The sequence below is a fragment of the Mauremys reevesii genome, linkage group 23 (assembly GCF_016161935.1).
Source record: "Mauremys reevesii isolate NIE-2019 linkage group 23, ASM1616193v1, whole genome shotgun sequence".
NCBI lineage: Eukaryota > Metazoa > Chordata > Testudines > Geoemydidae > Mauremys > Mauremys reevesii.
This window is the reverse complement of record NC_052645.1, coordinates 16,487,013-16,509,965: the sequence shown is the minus strand read 5'-3', so window position 1 is coordinate 16,509,965 and position 22,953 is coordinate 16,487,013. Positions and strand designations below refer to the sequence as shown.

The following is a 22,953-nucleotide window of genomic DNA, read 5'->3' as shown; positions in this document are numbered from 1 at the left end:
TCATTTTTCAGAAGGAGAACAAGTTCTTGCGGATGGTTTCCTAGGATGATTTATGCAGTTGGTGTTCGTTGTCATTTAGCCTTCGCGCTAAGGATTGTTTATAGACTTTTGCTTGGGAGACGAGGACAAGTGTTAGACATGTGGGTCTGCTCGAAAAGAGGGGGTGCCACTTCCTCAGTCAAAGTGGAAAGATGGAGGCGTGTTTAAAGTATGGGGCTAGAGATCTGAGTTCAACTCACAGCCCTGCCACAAGCTGTCTCTTTGACTTTGGGCAAGTCCAGATGTTTTCAGCAGGACACCTACAGCTCTGTCTGGTCTCGGTGGTTAGTGGGTGTGCAGAAATTCTGAAAATGTTTGCGTCGGTTTCTCCTCTGTAAAATGGTGATTGCTCACCAGGGCATTATGAGTATGTGAATGTTTGTGAAGCTCTGATACCATGGTGATGGGTGTAAGTAAGTAGAATGCAATAGACCTATATAAAATATAGTTTAGTAGCATTGGTGTCCTCCCACCCCCTGTTGTTAGTATCGCCATGTTCTAATTTCTAGGCCATTTTCTAAGTTATCCATAAAACCCAGAAGGACGTGTGTCTTGTGGGGTTGCCAGGCCTTAGCTGGGTTGTTGGATGTTGCTGAGAACTGTGTTGAAGCTTTTTCAGAACTCTCTTGTTTTCTCTCAAAGCCTGCCACATCTCTTAGCAGGCCTCTCCTTAGTGAGTCTAGGGTGACCAGATGTCCCAATTTTATAGGGACAGTCCTGATATTTGGAGCTTTTTCTTATATAGGCTCCTATTACCCCCAACCCTTGTCCTGATTTTTCACACTTGCTGTCTGGTCACCTTAAGTGAGTCACACATTCAGCTTACCTCCCTCTCAACCCCTCAGAGGACTTTTTAAATTTGCCCCATTTAACCATTTTAAATCAAAAATTAAAATAAGAACGAAAGAGGGAGGGTGGGGTCAACCTGTGATGCAAAGGTTGTGGAGCAGGAATCCATAATCTCAAGAAAAAAAATGAAAAACATATGATGTCATTTTTTTTTTTTTAGGATTAAGCAGCCTAAACCCAGTACTGACAAACTTCACAGGTTTTTGGAATGAAAGCTAGTAGTGCTGGGAACTGAATGCTGTTTCAGGGTAACCTGAAATGAAAATATGACTATAACTTTAATATAAAGTGGCTCATAAAATAATTACGGGGAAATATATAGTCTGATTAGCCTCTTGTTGTTAATGAAGACGCGCTGATAGCATTTTTTTTAATGCATGTCAGTAAACAAGAAGTGGGTTCTGTGGTGGTGTGCCAAGATCTCACCGCAGTTTATTGAACAGTTAGGTTGCAAGATTCCCCAGTGACATCTTGTAATAAACTATCGAGGGGGTCTGTAAGAGCATTAAATCCCCTCTGGTCCTCTTCTGCCAAAATCCAGCCAGCCAGCAATTAAAACCTTTCAAATGGTCCACGGGGAGATGGCACAAACCTGTGGGTCCAACAGATTTACTTGTACCAGGGATCCTCCCCCCTCCCCTGTGGGGGGAGCAGATGCAACAACGTGTGCTCCGACCCTTACAGTCAAGGGGCGGGGGGGGGGGGGCTGAGGGTGAGCCTGGAGAGAACGACAATACTGGAGCAGACCTCGTGGGTCACCTCGCCTGGCTCCCCAGGGCAGCTGGGTGCAGCACAGTGGGTGTTTCCCAGCGCTCGCTCGCATGGTGCGTGTGGGAGGCTTCCCGAGCCATGGTGCAGCTCAGCGGCTAGGGGCAGGCCAGGGAATCCCCGAGGCCGGGACGGTGCACGGTGGTCACGGGAGGTGATGGCTGCACCTGGAGGCTGGGCGGGACACTCCTGTGCCGTGCGAAGGGACCCCCGAGGAATGGCTCTGGGCTGGGCTCGGGTTTCATGGCAGTCCCCCCCCCCCCAGGCGCGCATTCCCTCTCCCGGCGCCGGTGGGCAGGACCCCTGGCCGGAGCGGGAGAGGGGCTGGCGGGGCGCGCCGTGCCGTGCCTTGCCGTGCCGTGCGCGCCGGGGCTGGGGAAGGGGGATGCCCGGGCCCAGCCACAGGCACAGAGACAGGGCGTTGCTTCTCTTTGTCGGGGGATTTGCACTGTGCCCCCTCCCCCCGAGAGGAGGAGCTACCCGAGACAAGGCAGGGGGAGAGGAGGGAAGGGAAGGGGGGGAGCGCCTGGGATTTTCCTCCGCGGGAGCCGGCGCTAAACCCGCCGTGTCGCTTTGCCCCAGCCCAGCCCGGCGTCGCCTTCAGCCCACGGTGGCCCCGGGAGCCCCGACGAGCGGCCGCAGCTTCGCCCCCAGCCCCGCGGGAAGGGTTCGCCTTTATCTGGCTACCGAGCCGCGTTTCTTTCTTCCCCCGGTGCGCGCTCGGGCCACCCCCCGTCTCCAAGCCCGGTGCGCGCTCGGGCCACCCCCCGTCTCCAAGCCCGGTGCGCGCTCGGGCCACCCTCCTCCCCGCCTTCCCTTCCCCGCCGGCCCCTCCCCGCGTCCCCGCCTTCCCTTCCCGTCTCCCGGCCTGTCCTTCCCACCCCGCTGGTCCCCGCCCCCCTCCCAGCCAGCCCCCCGCCCCCTCGCCAGAGTTGGCAGCTCGCTGGGAGCCGCGATCTTTCAGCGCCGTCTCCAGCCCCGCGCACCGGGGAGCTGCCGCAGGAGCCGGGCTCCGAGGGGGCGGTCGCGGCTTTGCCCCGGGAGCGGGGGGGGGGAGAAATGGCTCCCGAGGCTCCCTGAACCCACCCGCCGAGAGGGCGAGTGGGGGCTGCCGGCGAGCCCCGGCCTTCCCGCGAAGCCTTTTGTTCCCCCGGCAAGAAGTTTGTGCGCAAAGGCCCGTGACAGCTGCAGCCTCCACTCTGGGCAAGGCAGGAGGAGGAGAATAGCGGCGGCTGCTTGACATGCATCCCACGGAGCGGCGGCGAGGAGCAGCGCTGGCCGGGGACTCGCAGAGGGGGAGGCGGGGCGCTTTCCGCTCGCAGCCCGGCCGCCGCCGCCGCCGCACCAGCCAGAGCTGAACCACACAAAAGGCGAGAGGGAGGAGAGGAAACTAACTTCCTGGAGACTTGTCCGCAGCCCCCTCTCCAAAGCGGCCACCTGCATTCGGGGGAGGGGAGGAGAGAAAGTCCCCGGTCCCCCGAGTTGGGATACTAGAGGGGATTGTGTGGCTCTGCAGCTGGGATTCCTCTCCAGAGCCTCCCCGGGAACGCAGCATGGGAAACCCGAAGGGAGTCTCTCCGGGAACCGAGAGGAAACTGGGAAAGCCATGGGCTGCTATCGGCAGGAGCTGGGAAAGTTAGTCCCTTTGGCCTCTCTGCTGTTCGCTTTCCTTCCTGGGGAGGATCCCCCAAATATTCCTCGTTTGCTGTCGGGAACTTGGGAAATCTTTGCAGATCTGCTGAGTCCACCCCCTTTCCGTGTTTGGTGCATTTTAAAGCCATTTTAAAAAATAAAAAGCTGCTGCCGATGAAGGAATCTGCCGTGTATGTTGCACCGATAAGCTGTTTTTTGGGTCATTTTCTTTGATTCAGATAGTTATGGCTTGATCAGCCCTATTGAGTAAAAGGAACAGCAGTGCCATCATGGTTTTGAGACAGGAAGACCCAGAGTTTGCCCTGAATGAAGAACTTCCTGTGTTTAAACTTGCAGGAATATCCGCTCACAAGCTTAATTCAAATGAAAACACTAGAGTTGTGGAGGGAGAGGCTAATTCAGACCAGCTGGACTTTACAGGACTAGAGCTGGGAAGAAAATGAGAGGAATCTGTTGGCGCCTGGGCTGCAATACATGAAGAGACTGGAGAAGCATTGCCTTTGTTATTAAAGAAGGGCACGCTCGGTATAAATTAACAGCTTCAAACTCATCTGCAGCTTCTGTCGGAAATAATGATTGGGAGTATTTATTGAATAGAAACTGTCATACTCGGATGGTTTTTGCTGACAGAGTTGCCAGGAGAAAGGAACCTTACCTTAAAAGCAACCCCTAGAAGGAATTATTTGGCTAGTGATTTTTTTAAAGAGATGTGCTGTTTATCAGTTTGGGTCCACCAGGATTACGGGAGGGGCTATGGAATGCGACTTTGTGGGAGCCTTACTACAATGGAGATTTGCTTCTGTGTGGATTGCCATTTGACTCCTGTGGAATACAAATTTCAGCGTCAGAGTTCTTTTTAGGATTACAGTCTAAAATCGAAAGGGATTTTAACTTGCACAGAATGCGTTTCTTTTTGTTGTGGATAAAAAGTTAACAAGGTTGTTTCTTCCTGTATTAAGGAAGTATGGGCAAGCCACTAAGCAGGCCAGACTGTTTACGGCAGAATCCCACTTGCCTGGGGAAAGGGGAGGAAGAGGATGGGTATATAGAGGACTGCTATGTCCCCCAGAGGTCTATATATGACACAATGAGAATAAATGAACAGATTGATCAGGGATCTAAACTTAATCAGCCTTCCAAAAGCACTATAGATAAGGTGGATGCCAGTACTATATCTAGCAACGGGACTTTAGGAGCATCCAATGTCTTTGAATCAAGGGCACCGGAAAGTAAAAAGTTAGATGAAAGAGTAATTTTTGATGCGCTGAAACTCAGCAGTGATGTCTCAAAGTCAGCACCAGCTCCACCCAGAAGAAGGCCAAACCCGGAAAGAAAAGAGAATGTAAACAGGAGATCGTGGAAATCTTTTATGCCACCAAACTTTCCTGAATTTGCAGAAAGGATTGAGGCCTCCTTGAGTGAGGTCTCAGAAGCTGGTGCATCAAATTCTTCTTTACAAGAAAAAAGGGAGTCAGGTGCCATGTTAGCTGAGAACTCTGGACATTTAGACCACAGGGAACCTATGTCAGAATCGCTAACTTTGGAACATGTCTCCAAATCGTCTGGCATTCCAGAAGTTCAGGAGGCGAAACAGCTAAGTGAAGACTGTTTCCAGGATGAATGCCAACCCCTTCTGAAACCAGAAGATACACCTGCAACATCCATGGTTATCACACGGGACCAGAAACTCTCAAGTGCAACATGGCCAAGAGCAAGGAGAAATGTTATCAAAGGAAGCCTTAGTGATGGGCATCATGAAACATTGGAAGCGACCCAAGCAGACTGCACTGTAGAAACCGTACAGCTATCTCCCTGCCTAAGTGAAGAGATGCTAGATTCAGGAATGAATATTCTCATCACCCCCAGCCTTAGAGAAAAAACTGAGTCTGAGCTGCGATTTGAAGAGGATGAGAGATGGATAATGATGGAGGCTGAGGAGGAGTGGGAGGAGGAGATGCTGTCAGAGGGAGGAAAGACTGTTCTATTGACAGATGAGAAAAGGAACTGTTGCTTGGCAGATATTTCTGAAGAAAGGGAACAATTAACTGCTACAGCAGTGACAATAGAGACAACAGACTCTTCTGCTGGTGTCCTGGGGACCTCTAACCACCCAGTTCACCACCCAGTGCACTGTGATGACTCACAGCTGCATGATAACTGCTCAGCTTCTGTTCCCCAGGAAACATACCAGGATTTAAACTGCGCTTTTACAGATAACATATGTGATACTGAAGACATATCAGTTCAATTTGAAGCTGAGGACTTCACTCCAAATTCAGAGTGCGGTGTCAGTCCTGTTGTCCCAGAGCAGTTCTCTGACACAGATTCCGTGCAGATGTTCCTTGAACTAGAAAAGCAGTGTTTGAGTGAAGAAGGAGATGGAGCTTCTTCAGTGGATCTAGAGGGTCCGGTCTCTGGGACCTGCTCAGAAGGGCTGGACCCACAAACAGACTCAGAAAAGCTTGTAGAGGCTGAAACAGAAGAGTGTCAGCAGACAGCTCCTTTTGAAGTCAGTGCTGCAGACTCTGCTATTGTGTCAGATCTTGAGGACTTTGATGTCACATACAGTTCTCAGGTGGTGAGTACAATAGAACCCACTACAGAACCTTACTCTGAAAAGGAAACCTCCTCTGTCACCCAGACAGACTCTGAAGAAGTGGGGGTTTCCAGTCCCAGGGTTGCAGAGGAGACAATATCACCACAGCAGCTCTTGCCAATAAGTCACTTAGAGGATGCTGAAGGATGTGAAATTGACCTGCTGACAGATCAAGAGCCAGTGGAAGATTGTTTAGTAGGAGCAATACTGAGCTGTGAAGGGACAGTGTCTCCTGAGGCAAATACAAGTGAAATGTCCTGTTGTGAAGGAACGTTTCCTCATCCTCATCATTGTTTGTTAATGCCGCAAGAAGATCAAGCCTCATTGGAAACCTACAGTAAAGTGGAGTGGACCTCTGAAGAGTATACAAGGAGAGTGTCCTCAAGCCATTCGTTCCACTGTCAGCCATTCGTTCCTGCCACAAGTGCTAAGGAACTGCATTCCCAGCAGGATTTTTACTGGCTGAAAAATGAGGTCAGTGCTGAGGGGACTAATAGTTCTGAAAATAATGAGCATCCACTGTCTGAAAGGACTGAATTCTCAAACTGGGGTGTCTCAGAACTAGCGTCTGAGGATGAAGTCACGGACTTGGACAAAGAGAGCAATCGATTGGAGGGCCAGATTCATGGAACTGAACATTTAGATACTCACTGTTTTTCTCAAGCACCTTTTCCAAATGATTCTATATCCGAGCAGGGCTCTGAGGCATGGGTGGAGTCCACAGAGTCCATTGAGGACCTGCGGTCAGAAGAAACAGTGCCTCTGGGTCAGCTGCTGCATGTGGAAGGGATTACTCCTGTTGAAGAGTTCCCAAGTGCCCACGTTGTTCAGGAGGACGTGCCAGAAATGGTTGGACAGGTAATGCTGGATGTTTCCACAGGGGAGGCCGATATCTGGGAACCAGGAGACCTGGCCTGGCTGTTTGAACACAGCTGGGCAGATAACTTAATGAGTTGTGTCACTGGTGTACAGTTTGTGCGTGGAAATACTCGCTCTCCAGTTTGCGTGGAACCCGTGTGTGCTGGTGCAGAGGAGCGTGCTTCCGTGGTCACAACCGCTGAGGAGGAGCTTGCAGCCATCACCGCTCCATTTAGTATAGAGCAGCTAGCCCCCACTGATCTAGATAGCACGAAGACGCTCCCTACAGCATTGCCAGCTGCGGAGGAGCCAGTTGCCGATGCCGCGCCGCCAGCTGCGGAGGAGCCAGTTGCCGATGCCGCGCCGCTAGCTGCGGAGGAGCCAGTCGCCGATGCCGCGCCGCCAGCTGCGGAGGAGCCAGTCGCCGATGCCGCGCCGCCAGCTGCGGAGGAGCCAGTCGCCGATGCCGCGCCGCCAGCTGCAAAGGAGCCTGTACTAGCACTGCCAGATACCGAGGAACATGCTACCATTGCCATGGCATCCAGCGTGGAGGAACTTCCCACTGACACTCCAGGTATGGAAGGGTTTCCTGCCCTTACAGCAGCCAGACCAGAAGAGTTTAACACTGCTGTAATTTCCAGCACAAAGGAGCATGCTGCATCCCCACAAGAGATGGAAGAGCTGGCCACGGCCTTGCCATGCAGCATGGAGGAGCTTGCTACTGCATCATCTGGCCTGAAGGAGCCCGTTGCCTCTGGCCAGGCACCCAGATCATCATGTGCCTCAGAGCATAGCACACAGATGCTTCCTGCAGCTGTGTTGGAAATGGAAGACCCCCCTCCTCTCTCACACCTCCTAGCAAAAGAACTATCTTCTACAGCATCTGGAGTGAAAGCGTTGGCTAGCACAATGACTGACACAGAAGGGTCTCCTATCACAGTTCTTGTGGCGGAAGGGGCTCCTGCTGTATCAGATGGATTTGTTCCAGATAATGAGGTATTTGTTACTCAGTTACTTACTCCAAGTGTGTCAGACAGGAAATCCCTTCGTTTGTGGGGGTGGGGAGAGGAAGTCCTGACTCCTACCTAGCTGACAATTTGCTCACACGTTTGTACAACGGCACTAATTTTCCCCTCTGTCATATCAGTTTTCTGTCTTCTCCCAATTAAAAAGAGTTGAATTTTGTAGGCCAGTGCTTTGGGGGTGGGAAATAAGTATTTTTGCAAGCATGGGAGGTAAAATATGACAATGGTTAGATTATGGAAAATCTTTCCCTAAACTTTTCAGGTGACTTACTTATTCAAATACATTACGCTTACTCAAAAGTAAATTAGAGGTTGCTATGGGAGGATTTTTCTTGCTGGAGTAGATCCACCATTTCAAATACAAAATGCTGTTTACTAAAGAGAATCTGTAAAGCAAATTGAGTGAACACAATGCATACATGCGATACAATAACCACTCATTTAAGGTTTTCATAAATGAGAAAGAGGGGCAAAGATGTTCTGAAATATCAGGAGAAAAATAAGTGTAATTCTTTTCAGTATTTTACTAACAACATTTGTATTAAGAAAATTTGAAAAGTGCTATAAAGAGTATCAGTTGGGTTTTCTTTAATGCATGGTATTTCCATATCTGATTCCTAATTGATCAGCCATTTAGGTTAGAAGAACAGTCATTGGGAAGACATTACCAGTTGCCCAGCACATAAACCCGATTCAGTGGCAATTACTCATCCTTTGCGCTATGCCACCCATTTAAAAAACCCACAGCCACCTCAGTGTCAGAGAACTGCTTTGAAATGGAGGGGAACACAAGGCGAGAGCAATCCGTTTATACTGAGTTTTTGCTTAAAGTGCAGCCTTCACTACCAAACCAAGTTCCAGTCAGTAAATTAGGAAAGAAAAATAGACATCAAGGTACTGACTTCATGTGGCTATTATCTGGGATTTACTGCTTCCGTTTCATTGTTGCCTCTCTATTGGGACTGTATTTTATATTAAATGTTTCTAGTTATTAACCCTTTGGAACCAGTGATGCCTCGAGCCATTGATAGGTTTAGGTTTGCATCAGGAAACTGCCTTGTAACTTGAGTGTCTTAATATTAACCAGCTGAGTTATGTCTAACGTACCAGGAGCATGAAGCAAAAATGTACTTCCAATGTTGCAACACACATTCTCATACGTTCCCTCTGAACTATTTGTTCCAACAGCATGCTGGCACTTCTACAGAAATCAGCAAATGATGGCTGTATTGTGTTCAGCAATAAAAGGGTTAAGAAGTGGAGTGAGATCACAGGATGCAGTCATCCATGATAGGAACAAAGTAGAATTTAAAGAGAGTCATTGGAAGGTGGTTCTCAAAATGAGAGGGAGGTACCCAAACAGATCCAGTGCCTTTAGTCGAGAATGGCAGTCCATGCAGTTCACCAAATACAGCTTTTCAGAAACCTCACTCATCACGTTTTCCTATGTAACAGATAGATTGCACATTAAATATTTGTTTCAAATTTGAGTCCCAGTGAAGGTTAATGAATTAAAACATTGGAGTCTTGTGTATGCATACTGGCTTTGGAGAATAATTGTGTTAGAAGTATTCACTCTTAATGCGATTATGCATGTGATTGCGTTTTAAATGATCCTCGTGAAATGGGCTTTGGTTTCTGGATTGTGCGTAGGTACCTTACAGATATTCATTGTCGGGGGTCAGCAGCTGTGCATTTGGATCCTGCAAAAAAGAAGTTTTAAAGCTTCTAGTGTTTTTGTTTTTTTAAAGTCCAGTTTTATGTTTAAGGCTCAGTTCAGAGTGCACTGGAAGAGGCACTGTGCTCCAGTCAAATGCTTGCATGCCTGACTTATCAGTCTGGTCCTTTTATGTGTTTGGCTGCCTTGCGCAGCCAACTCCATATAAGAGCAGTAACAGAAGTGTTTGGAGAATTAGCTATTTCATGTCACCATCACTTCTTATAACCATAGAGTAATTCTGCACAAGCATATAGCTCTGGACTGTGTCTTCCAGCGCTCTTGAGTTAATATTCCTGGCATAGTCCCACTGTGTAGACAAGCTGCTGAACTTCAGTGGGGAGGAAAAGATTTTTTCTTTGAAAATGGGACAAAGCGCCAGAAGGTAGGCAGTCTTTCCCAGGCAGAGTGTTACTGAATTTCATCCCTTCAGAGATAAAGCAATTGTCTGATACCAGAAACCTTTTCCAAACATTACTCCAGTGCTTGCTTCTCAGGAGTTTTTGGCACAAGTCTATCTGAAATGAAATGTTTAGATTTTGTCAATTTCCATGTCCTTGGTTACATGGTTTTTTTTCAAGCATACTTGAAAAAGAAAGAGAGAGGTTTTTTGCATTTATCTCCTGCTCCCTTCCGAGGGAGATACAGAGAGAGCACGATAATCTTTCCTGTTCTTCTATTTGTCAGCATTTGACCTATGATCTGTGCTAGCCAGCAGCCCAAGGCCCTGTATAAACAATGTATCCATCCCTGTTTTGGATTGTATTCTTCATTATGTTGAAGCAGAGCTGATTCTACCTCTTGGATTTTGCTCAGAATTTGCTTTTCATGTTCCAGTGTTTCCTGCACAATGTGGCCTTGGTTGGCTGCCTTGTCTCTGAGGCTGAATGACACTATTGTGGTGGAAAGGAAATGAATACAGACTGCTAGGGTCTGGCTTGTCATCAGCTAATTACAGAGATTTGAGTCTTTGATAAAGGCACTTACCGCCTCAAAAACCAGGATTTTCCCTGTTGTTTTTCCTCTCAACAGCAAGGTTCCTTCCTTCATTTCCAAAACCCCTTTTTTGGTTGGAATGCTTCCCTCACAGGACTTGCAGACTAGGATTGTGCCAAATACGTGGGATGATCTCAGATAAACAGCTAACACATTAATCTTCCGTCGCCTTTCTCTTGTTCCCTTGGTCTTTACAATTGCAGTATGCTTCCCAGTGTCTAAAGTTTCAATCGTTTGATAAAACTCATGTGGTGTATTGCCCATCCCAATTCAACACCTGCCATGATAAGATTTGCTTTGATTTCTGTTACTGAGCATCTGACTGGGGCTTGGTGCAAGTCACAGTTTGGCTATCTAGGTGGGGCTTCTCCACGGGATTTACAGATTAAAAAAGCATATATGGCTGCATCTGAGACCTAATCTATACCTGAGACTAGCAGATACTTGAAGCGCTCATCACTTGAGATTTTTAAGAGCAGGTTAGACAAACACCTGTCAGGGATGGTCTAGATCAGGGGTTGGCAACCTTTCAGAAGTGCTGTGCCGAGTCTTCATTTATTCACTCTGATTTAAGGTTTCGTGTGCCGGTAATTTTAACGTTTTTAGGTCTCTTTCTATAAGTCTATAATATATAACTAAACTGTTGTTGTATGTAAAGTAAATAAGGTTTCAGAATGTTTAAGAAGCTTCATTTAAAAATAAATTAAAATGCAGAGCCCCCGGACCGGTGGCCAGGACCCGGGCAGTGTGAGTGCCACTGAAAATCAACTCCCGTGCCGCCTTCGGCACACATGCCATAGGTTGCCTACCTCTGGTCTAGATAATATTTAGTCTTGCCATGAGTGCAGGGGACTGAACGAGATGACCTCTGGAGGTCCCTTCCAGTAACTATGATTCTATGACTGTACTGGATATGGGCAGATGAGAGATTTAAACTAACCAAAAAAAAACTCCTTTAAAAAATAATAAAAATAACTGCACCAGAAGAAGCAAAAGGAAAATGTTCTGCTTGCTCTTTGGAGAAGGTTGGGAACTGTAGTCTAAAGTGTATCCATTAGCAGATGGGGCGGTACTGCGCAAGAGAACTGAAGGTTATAAATCAATTCCCCCTTCTTGTTCAGATGTTTCAAAAGGAGCAAGTGGATCCCATTCAGGTAAAACTGCAGCAAGTAAACGGGCTGGGCCAGGGACTCATCCAGAGCGCAGGAAAAAATTGCGATGTGCAGGGATTGGAACATGACATGGAGGAGATCAACGCCCGATGGAACACTCTCAACAAAAAGGTGAGCCTCCCTTGCTTGATGCAGTAAGACGTTATCTTGGCTCAGGTGAGGCAGCTGACGTAAAGGGAGCCGAATCTATAGTTGAAGCAGAGCCATTGACACTGTAACAGTGCCAAAGACGATGAGCAGTTGCTCTGTTGTCACCTAGTGTAACTTGAGAACACTGCGCCTCTAGTGATGTGTGTCTATGTTCACCGCAGGTGGCACAGAGAGTCGCACAGCTACAAGAGGCCCTGTTGCATTGTGGGAAGTTTCAGGATGCGTTGGAGCCATTGCTGAGCTGGTTGGTAGACACAGAGGAGCTCATCTCCAATCAGAAACCTCCCTCGGCTGAATACAAAGTGGTGAAAGCTCAGATCCAAGAACAGAAGGTAAGTGAGCTGGACATAGTGGAGGCTGGACAATATCCAGGAGGGAAGGATGTAGAGGCCACGAGCACAGTGCACTGCTAGTAGCCGAACAAGTGTCTCTGCTCCATTTGGATCATTTAAAAATATAAATAACAACTGTGATTTCATGTAATTCTACTAGTTTACGGCAACCATTCTGCAGCTCCGACTTTCTTATATTCTACCATTATACTGTATGGGTTCTGGTCTTGTTACCCATACCTGCCATCTTAGCAGGCTAATAATGAGTGGGCAGATTAGCTGTACAACTCACGTATTATTTTGCTATCGTACTGTCTTGAAATTAGCTGCCAGTTTATTTTTCTTCAACAACAGCACATTTGGTTTTTCTCATGCTGACAGCTATTTTGTATCAGGATCAAATAGATTTTGTAGCGTATGGTTTCAGTTTTGGAATTTGAACAAAATAAAAACGCAGAGAAGAGGGTTGGCCAAACACAAATTGGTCTTTAAGTAACACGGACAGGTTATGAATCAGACTTGTTAACGGATGGAACGTTCATACATGTTAATAATGGTAAAACAAAGTTTTAAAAAAACCCCAAGACTTCATCACATACGGTGAGTTTTTTTTTTTTTAGTAGGAGAGTCGAGCGAACGTTAAAACATAATTTTTACAATTTGTGGAGCAAGTTTCAGGTTTCTCTGTTGAATCAAGTGTTTTGGATTTGTTTGAGGCATTTTTATTGTCTTTCGAGTTTGGGAGGAAAAAAAATCTTGTTGTTGATTTGCTCAGCTGGGTTTGGATGCAGCCCAGTGTTTATTAATGGTTTTCAAACACAATTAGAGGGTTGGTGTGTTGGGAGGCAGAAGTAACTCTGCTGACTCAGTTTGGTAACTTTTTATCTTTGTTTTAATGTTTGTGCAAAAGCTGCTCCAGCGGCTCTTGGATGATCGCAAGGCCACTGTCGAGATGATTCAGGCAGAGGGCGGAAGAATAGCGCAGTCGGCCGAGCCGACGGACCGAGAGAAGATTGTTTGCCAGCTGGAGAGTCTTGAAAATAGGTGGTCAGGACTGCTTGGCAGGGCAGCAGCCAGGTAAGGAAGAGAAGTGGGAAGGAAGTGACTTCATTTTCTCTCAGCTTTGAAAGCGGAGAAATTCCTCTGTGCCCAGCAGGAAACGTGTTCTTTGCACCAATGTATCTGGTTGAATATGCTGCCTGTTTAAGGGTGGAGAACAAGCAGTAAACATATTGTCACTGGAAAACTTCTGAATTTCTTTTCTGCTCTAGACTCGATGATCACAGTGGTCCCTTCCAGCCTGAGAATCTGTGATTTTCCTCCTTCATTGTAAAGCCATGTAATAGGCCCAGACTTTGGCTTATACTGTTTACCAGTCACGCAATGATCTGTTTCATCATCTTATTGGCACATTGGCAAAGTGTAGTGGCAATTTCTCCCATGTCCATCAATGATCAGTATTTTGGAGTTGTTTACAGAGCTCACTGCCCTGTGTACTTTAGACAAAGACCAGTTTATTATTGTTTAAGTTTGTATTACACTGTACACTTACAAGCTGCTTTCTGACTGACGGAAGCATTTGTGCGTGTGTTTTTAAACTGTTTTCAGTATGCGTTGGTTGGCCATCCAGCAGTCAGTCAATCAGATCTTTAGAATAGTTCTTGCTAGTACAGCACTTCAGGTTTGCAGCCAGTGTTAATCCACTGGACGCTGTTGTGGGCTGTTAGTAATCGTCAGATAGCAACACTTGGGAAGTTCAGCGAGATTCCTTTACTGGAATATCCTGGAAACAGCAAGTGTCAACCGAAAACACGCGAAACTAAAATGTGCGTTGGGAGGGTGAAACAGATGGCACAGTTTTGTAATGCTGTGGAGATGCTTAGATGAAATTAATTCTCTTCACAGTGTGGGTTTATTTTTATTCCTCCTAGTTTGACTTTCAGCTTCAGCTCCAGAGTACTGTTTGCACCTTTCTGCTGCACGAATCTCATTTACAAGATGCAGTTTGCTGCATGGTCTAGTTCGTATAATGATGTGTCGAGCCACCCATAAGGGCCAACCTCAGTTTACTGTATTTGAAATTCCAGCTGAATCAATGGGCCGCAGTCTCAAGGACTGTCAGTCTGGAACCTTTCACCAGCACCTAATGGTCCTTACAAACCTGACATTCAAGGATTTTAGCAATGCCCCTTATCGTTTCAGGAGATTTCTATGATAGTGCTGTTGATGGCCGAAAATCTAACAGTGTAGAACGGAAGCCTTTTTTATTGACTTAAGTGGGAGTTGTCTTCGACCCTTACACAACATCAGTGAAAAGGGCATTGTTCTGCAGTTGCTAGGGAACGTGTGTGTTTGCATTTCCTGGTTGCCTGACTAGATGTTAAACACCTCTTTTCAGTCCAGGTGTCTATTCCTTCTTTCTATGGCTTTGTTTAAAGGCATTTGCACTCAGACCTTTAGCTACTGCAGCATGTTAAAAGCTTCAGAGTGCAATACAATCTTTATGGTTAAGGTGGCACTCAAACATTACGTTGCTTAACTGTCCTAATTAAAAAAAAAAAAGACCTAACGCCTAATTAGCAGCTTTGTTGTTATCATGATGTAGGCAAAAACAACTGGAAGATATCCTGGTTCTGGCTAAACAATTCCATGAGACCACTGAGCCTATTTCAGACTGGCTATCTTTGACGGAGAAGAAACTGGCAAATTCTGAGCCCATTGGTACTCAGACAGTTAAAATCCAGCAGCAGATCACCCGTCACAAGGTAGGAAATGGTCCCCAAGCAAACACAGCCCTGTCCATGGAAGACGGCCATTGTTACACATAGGGTGCAGAAAGCTGTCTGCATGGCGATGGGGACAGCTGTCACAGACTTTTGAAATAGAGAACGTGAGAAATCACAACATGGGTGGCCCATTGTTTGCTTCTGGCCATAATGTAGCAGTTGTGTCTTTTGCTTTTTGCAACCAACTTAAACCTTTTATTTGATATAGCATGTGCCCTTCTTGGTAGGTTTTGTCTTTACTTTGTTTGATCATGAATTAAATTCATTCTTTAAGTTCCCCCCCCCTCCGTTTTATTCCATTTTCAACCATTTGTTTCTGTTGTCCATTTTGTCACCCTGGATTTTCAGGCACTAGCGGAAGACATAGAGAGTCGCGCGACTGCCGTGAATCAGGCGGTCAGTCTTGGGCAGTCTCTCACCTCCCTGAGTTGCATAGCTGAACAGGGCTTGCTGGCAGAGAAGCTAGACTCGCTGCGGGCCCGGTACAGCGAGGTTCAAGATCGGTGCTGCCGGAAGGCAGCCCTGCTTGATCAGGCGTTGTCCAACGCTAGGCTCTTTGGGGAGGATGAGGTGGAAGTGCTCAACTGGCTGGCCGAGGTTGAGGACAAGCTCAGCTTGGTATTCGTAAAGGATTATAAACGGGACGTCCTGCAAAAGCAGCATGCCGACCAGCTGGTATTGCCATTTTCTGTTCTTTCATATTTATTTGTTTGTTTGTTTATTTAGCTATATAGCAACTGTTTTGCTCCATTTTTGTTTCTGTTTGACTTTAATTTTAACCAACATCAAAACAGGCCTCTCTTTTCTCAGGTTGGAGAAAATAAACTTCTTTCATTTATTAAAAACAACTCTCCTCCCCTCAAATCCCTCCCACCCACCCCCCAGAAAAGGTGTTCTGGTGTCCCATAGATGGTAAATTATTCAGATGCTTTGCATCCAACTCCTAGACTAAGTAAACCAGAGCAGCCAGGATTTTTCTTTAGACCTTCCAGTCTTTCTCACTGGAATGAGTGAATTTAAAGAGCCAGGGAACGTGCCGTATTCCAGCATTGAACACCTCTTCTGAGAGGCAACGTCCATTTCCACTCATACATAAGCTCTGTAGTGTAGACATAGGCCATGTCAGCAAAGCCCTCCAGTGTGGATGCAGCATATGCTGACAGGGTTTTGTCTGGGAGGCTTGGTCTACACTGGGCGGGGGGGGGTCGATGTAAGATATGCAACTTTAGCTACGGGAATAGCGTAGCTGAAGTCGATGTATCTTATTTCGACTTACCTCCCGTCCTCACCGCGCGGGATCAACGGCCATGGCTCCCCCGTCGACTTTGCTTCCGCTGCTCGCCCTGGTGGAGTTCCGGAGTCGACGGGAGCGCGTTCGGGGATCGATGTATTGTGTCTGGACAAGACACGATAGATCGATCCTCGATAGATCGATTGCTACCCGCCAGTCTTTGCCAGCTGCTCCCTCGCCGCTCTTGACACAGCTCTCAGTGATTTCAGCTGCTAGAGCGGGAGCCTCTCTGCTGGTGCACACTGGACAGTCTCTTGCAATAGAAACACTGTCCCACAGGTATTAGTGATTTCAGCTCCGCAGCCTGTAACAAGACTCTCAAGTGAGTCTAAATTAGCTCGTTTATTATGCATTGGTTAATTTCTAATACAAGAGTGGATTCTTCATTAATACAGATCCAAAGGCAGAGGGTGGTAAAGAAATGTGCTTAGCCCTGAGATACAAGACCTTAAGCCGTGCAGGGAAGTGTAGTGGTGGGGGAGCAGGAAGGACATGCCACATACTTGGTTCCGATCCCTGGGGAATAGAGAGAGAAAGTTAGGCTTCCCCTGGGGTCCGTCTCCTCTCTCTCCTGCACTTGGTTGCCTGCACAGCTGAAGGGCCTCCTTCATGGAGATGGTAACTGCTGTTGGTTCTTTCCATTCAGGCCCTGAACGAGGAGATCGTGAACAGAAAGAAGAATGTGGACCAAGCCATTAAAAACGGGCAAGCGCTTCTGAAACAAACCACAGGTATCGGAAGAGACGAACAGGCTGCTAGGCCTGGTCTGATAAAGGCACTTCCCCTCAGCCAAGCTTTGGACTAGCTGAGACGCCTGGTTGTTGTTGATTGCAATAATTTGTGCAGAGCAGGCGGTTGATCTTGGCTACTCTTAAGATGCTGCAGAGCCGGATGATGTTCCACGCACTTTCATTCTGCGTAGTAGACTATGAGTTAGTATTTAATATGTTTATTATGGTGGTGCCTAAGGGTCAACCCGCTGTGTAGGCACAGTACAAACACAGAGCAGTAGACGCGCCCCTCCCCTTAAACATGCCGACTGCTGTCGAGCAGAAGTTCCCAAATAGAGGTCTGTGTGGTTCACTTTTCAGTGGTCTCCACAGACCTGGCTTGCAACCCAGCACAGGCTCTACTCCTCCTTTCCAGCTGCTAAATCACATTAAAAGAGGCTAAAAATACGCCAAGCACTTCCCTAATATTCCTTTCCATGTAAGCAATTGCTGCAGTTGCCATGTGGATGTCAGCCGTTCGTGAGTGGGAGGAGAAGTGGTGCTTAAGGCAGTCTGTTTACTAAGAGGTAGTTTGCATTATGAACAAATGTTCTAGAAAAGTTGATATAACAAAAACCAGTTCCTTGGTTTCCTGTCCTCTCAGAAATGGCTCCCTCTTTCTCAGCGGTGTCTCACGTTAGTCAAGAACAAAGCACTGGTAACTTCAGGGTTTTTTCGGAACCTCAAGCAGAAAAGACTTTGTTGCTGGTTTCATTTCCATGGTGGGAAGAAGGAGGAATTTTCCCTGGCTGGAAGGAAAATATCAGTTGCAAAAGTAGCTCCATGGTTGCGAAAACGGCTTCTTGCTTGCATTGACTTGACAAAAAGGGATTCAGAAAGTAGCCATTTAAATCAGAAAGCAGGGAAACAGGCTGCTTTAAAAGAAAACCAACCTAGGACATGCATAACTAACTGCGTCTCCATCTCACAGGGGAAGAGGTGTTGCTAATCCAAGAGAAACTGGATGGCATCAAGACTCGTTACTCGGACATCACAGCCACTAGCTCGAAGGCTCTCAGGACATTAGAGCAGGCTCGGCAGCTGGCCAGCAAGTTCCAGTCTACACATGAGGAACTAACCAGCTGGATGAGTGAGGTGGAGGAGGAGCTGATGTCCAGTGGGGCGCAGTCACCTGTTGGAGAACAGATACCCCAGTTCCAGCAGAGGCAGAAGGTCAGAACTTGTGAAATACTGAGCTCAGTGGCAAAAGCTGGGGTGGATCTTTACAAGGGAATGCACTAGAGCCAATGAGCCGTGGGACCTTGCGCATTGCATTAAGAGTGAACTGCGGAGGGTATAGTGGAGAGTATAGGAGAGAATTTGCTCTTAAAGCATAATGCCTAAAGCAGGGGATAACGGAAGGGAAAATATCTGTCTGGTCCGTGACGAGGGCTCTTCGGCACCACAGTAATGCAAATAATAGCAACAATATTTCACTTTAAGAAGCAGATGAGGCACCGTCCTTTTTCGGCTTATGGGAGGCTGCAACTCAGAAATCTCAAAGCTCATTTAAAGATTAAAAATATATTAACAAAGCAGAAGGTAACATGGTGCTTGTAATCTCCCTAGCACCCACATCATCCCCCTCCCCTCCATACAAAATACAGATGTCAAGTTCATCTTCCCTGCCCTCACTTTGACCCCATTGCTCCCCCTTTGAATCCTTCTTATTGACTGACTCCCCGGTTTTCACCCCATCAGATTCAAGCCTTGCCTTCAATGCCCTTCACAGCTGCTCCTCCTTGCTCCTCCACTCTTGTCTCTTCTCATAAGAACATAAGAAAGGCGTGCAGGTCAGACCCAAGGTCCATCTGCCCCCCAGTCTCCTGTCTACCGTGTGGCCCAATGCCAGTGCCCCTGAGGGAGTGAAGATCAAACAGGCAATGATCTCTCTCTCTCTCTCCCATCATCCTCCCTCCTAGAGGAACAGAGACTTAGGACACCATTCTTACCCCTTACTGGCTAGCCATTTATTTATGGACTTAGCCACCATGAATTTATTTAGTCATTTAAATAGTTATAGTAGTAGCCTCCTCCTCTCTCCTCAGGTGTAAGGAGTTTGACAAGTTGACTGTGCGCCAAAGAAGAAGAACTTTTTTTTTTTTTTTTAAACCTGCTGCCCATTTTTTTCCCCTTTGGTCTATTGGTGTTGTATTATGGGAATAAGTAAATAACTTTCTTTTTTCTCCTTCACCTTTCTCAACATCACTCATGATTTTATATACCTCTATCATGTCCCCCTTTTTCTTCTCTTTTTTTTCCTTTCCTCTCTTCTTTCTTTCTCTCTCCTCCCTCTCTAAACCCTCTCTTTTTCTCTTTTTTTTTTCTTTTTTTTTGCCTTTTTTAGATTTTTTTTTTTTTTTTGAGGTGAGACCACATCATACACACAGGTATCGATACATGGGGATAAGGGATTTATAATATATATAAGCTATTAGTCTTCTTCTCTATTTCTCTTTAATTTTTCCTATTCCCCTGTTCCTGTTTGCTTTTCTTTTTTTGACCTGCACACTGCATCAAGAGATCTTCAGACTCTAATCTTTTTTGTCTCTTCTCATGTTGTCCCTGGCAGTTTCCCCCAAGGATGCCAGCCTTCCGCTGAAAAAGCCCTTTCAAATTACTTGGACCCATCAAGACGTGCACCTCGCTATTGCATGTATCTGCCTTCTTAGGAGTGCTGCCTTATCCCCTGTGGGTTCAAACAGTACCTGGCAAACGGGGCATTCCTGCTGAACGGCAACCGTTACTCATATGCTGGTGAACAGCTCCACTGGGGATCTTGTACCAGTGAAAAGAATGAAGGGAACTTGGCCGCAGGACCATTAACGATTCAGATGCAGGAAGGGACTGTTGCCAACAATGTATCGAGCATGTTAACTGAGTTGTACTCTCGCTATGTGTCTTCCTCAGGAGCTTAAGAAGGAGGTTATGGAGCACAGGCTTGTTCTGGATACTGTCAATGAGGTGAGCCGTGCCCTCTTGGAACTGGTGCCCTGGCGAGCCCGCGAAGGGCTGGACAAACTCGTGTCGGATACCAACGAACAGTACAAGATGGTCAGTGACACTATCAGGCAGAGAGTGGACGAAATAGATGCTGCTATACAAAGGTCACAACAGGTAACCTTGTAATCTCTTGTGCCTCGCTCAGGAGAGGGTTTGGCGGGGACTGCATGCCAGCCGATTCACCGCTGCTTCCCTCTAAGCAGCAGCATAACTATGGCTTTAGACATGAGAATCGCATGGTGAGGAAGCACCGACTAATGCTGAGAAATGACCAGTTTGGGGAATTTGTGTGATAGAATTGGGGATCGAGTCTAGCTGGTTTCTGAACAGTCTGATTTTATAATGGTTTTGGTGATAGTTCGGTGCCTCTTAGAGAATTTCTGTATTAACTTAGTGCTCCTGGCTTTTGGGTTACGGCACTAGTGGATTGTGTCTAAAACTGGTGACAGGTGAACTCTCAGGCCCAGAAACGTAATCCATAATTCTGCCAGCCCGCGGATTTATTCCAGAATAAGAATCTTCCTAAAACCTTATTCTTTGGGGATCGAGGAGGATAGTGAGTAGCTAAACTTTTCACCTAAAGCTTTGAGCACAGGTAGCACAAGCAGAACTCATCCAAACAAAACTGTGGTGTGAACGAGAGGTCTCTTTTCCTGTGGACAGAAAGGGCATTTAAGGGGCTTGCTTCATTATACTCTGTAGCGCTAAATTTGCTAGTTGCAATGCTGCTCTGTGCTTTAAAACCTGCTGAAGAAGCCAGTACCCTCTTCCAGGCAATGATGTGTTAATCATGTCAACGGATGGCAGCTATTCGTCAACACCCAGCGTGTAATGGACTACGCTGACCAACGTATCGGTCCATGGTTAGCGAAGTTGAGAATGTACGCTTTAAATCCCATGAGTATTCAGATACATGTGTCTGTTTAGCTCTTTCCACTGCTGGCCTGTTTCATAGGAGTCCTGCGTATAAAACCCAGGGCTGTTTTTATTTCTCTTGCAGAAAAGGGTACGGTCTCTTTAAATGTTTGCTAAAAGCGGGGGAGATGTAGCTTGTCGTTTCACTTTCACCATGTAAAAAAGAGTGTGTTCTCTGCTGGGGTCGCCACCGAGCCAGAGCAGATAGCCGTTGAAAGGGATGGTGTCCCTTAGGACAGCTATCTGCTGCTGCATAGGTAGGCTTGGAAGGATTAGATTTTTATTCGTAAATGTCAGCAAACGTCAATTTCACCCTGCACCCAAACTGATGAAGACTATTTCCATCCATGAGCATCAAAATTTAAGATAAGCAAAGGAAGAAAAATTCTGCCTCGGAATTGATCAGAGGGAGATTTAAGGCTGTTTACTTCATCTGTATTCGATGTTGACCGTTTGTGTTGTAAGTTTTAAATCCTTCACTTTATACATCTCAACGTCTACGGTCATTAAATAATTCTTGCCTGACCCTTTCCCCATAATTGCTTAAAAATAAACATAGATGTTATCCCTCAACGTTATTAAAAAAGTGAATTCTGCTAAGCCTATTCCTAGGCATCTCTGTGGAAATGTTGCCTCCAGATTGTTGAGCAATTATTGCCACATTACTCTGAGCAGAACTGCAATTGTTTTCAATTTGGGGATGGGGTGGGGGGGAGCTTCTTTTAAAAAAATCCGAAAAAACAACCTGGTAATTTTCCTCAAATCAAACGTGGAATAAGAGCTGCTGGTGTGTGTTGGCGTTAAGGTTATGTTGTTTTCCCGTGTCTGTCTTTGTACGTGTGTCACTGCGTCTCATTGTCTGGCTGTATCTTCCTTGGGTCGGCTTTGGCCTTGGCTATGTGTAGCCTCGGGCCTGTTGGGTCTCTGCCTATCACCTTTGCACATTGCTGTGCATTTCCCTTGTTCCAGTTGTGAGTCCACATTGCTGTCTGGAGTATGGAGATATGTATCTATGAGACCATTGTCCGTGTGTGTATCTGTGTGTGTGTGTGTGTCGCTGTTGCTGGCGTGTTGGTTTGTGCATCTGTGTAAATGCTGTCCTTGCTCTGTGTGTGTCGCTAACTTGTCGCGCTCGGTCTCCTCTCCCTATCCGCTAGTATGAGCAAGCTGCTGATGCAGAATTAGCCTGGGTTGCTGAGACCAAACGGAAATTGATGGCACTTGGTCCAATTCGTCTGGAGCAAGACCAGACAACAGCCCAGCTGCAGGTCCAAAAGGTACGTGCAATATGCATGCACTACTTTGCTTGTTGGGTAAAAGGATGGGCAAGACCTTACTCGTTGTCTGGAGCAGCGGGGAGAAGAAAATCGCTCCTTGAATAGAGGTGATGAGTGAAGTGGAACAGCTAATTGGTATGTCAAGGTGATATTAATTCATTTGCCTGGAGTAGGGCAAATCATTGGTCGTGTAGGAGAGGAAGGTGGTAATTTATTCGCTTGGATTGAGCTGCAGATGGCTGTGATGAGCTAGAGTAGGACGGGTAAAGCTCAGTCATGGGGGTGAGTCGTTTGGGTGAGGGGATGGAGAGTTTCTTGGTTAGGGTACAGCACGATCTTTCTCTAGGGAGGCGCGTGAGTTTTATAGAGCCGAGACTGGACCTATCCAGAGAACAGCAGTTCAGCTGGGCTTTTAAGTCAGAGAGACACTGAGGTGGTGAGTTAAGAATGATCCCTCCAGGACAAGATATGCCTGAATTTTCAAGATACCACAAGAGCTGCATGTTTAAAATGTGGCTGAATTAGACAGACAAACAACTCTTCATATCAAGGTATCTAGCCCTCTAACTGCAGGCCTGCCAGCACTCCAGCTCCACTTTAGGCTAATTTTCAGTTGTTTAGACATCCATGTTTTTAGATGTCTTAGAAGCTATGATTTTCCCCACATTTTCTTCATTGGTTTATTAGATTCCCTTGTCGCCCACCTTAAATCATAGCTGTAATTAGTTCGTGTAGGTATATGTAGCCAGTTTCCAT

The 22,953-nt window shown here is 46.7% G+C and overlaps 1 protein-coding gene across 21 annotated transcripts in view; it reads left to right on the top strand.

Moving 5' to 3' along the window:
- MACF1 (microtubule actin crosslinking factor 1) overlaps positions 1-22,953 on the top strand; it is a 229,254-nt gene that overhangs the window by 168,847 nt on the left and 37,454 nt on the right. For 14 of the 21 annotated variants that reach the window (XM_039511271.1, XM_039511257.1, XM_039511263.1 and 11 more), the window contains 9 exons: positions 11,623-11,784; positions 11,985-12,155; positions 13,066-13,232; positions 14,761-14,920; positions 15,290-15,616; positions 16,879-16,963; positions 17,934-18,175; positions 19,913-20,119; positions 22,078-22,197. In XM_039511271.1, coding sequence (XP_039367205.1) covers positions 11,623-11,784; positions 11,985-12,155; positions 13,066-13,232; positions 14,761-14,920; positions 15,290-15,616; positions 16,879-16,963; positions 17,934-18,175; positions 19,913-20,119; positions 22,078-22,197 — 1,641 coding nt within the window. The remainder of the gene's footprint in view (positions 1-11,622; positions 11,785-11,984; positions 12,156-13,065; positions 13,233-14,760; positions 14,921-15,289; positions 15,617-16,878; positions 16,964-17,933; positions 18,176-19,912; positions 20,120-22,077; positions 22,198-22,953) is intronic. The other 7 variants (XM_039511277.1, XM_039511274.1, XM_039511276.1 and 4 more) reach the window with 1 other exon arrangement.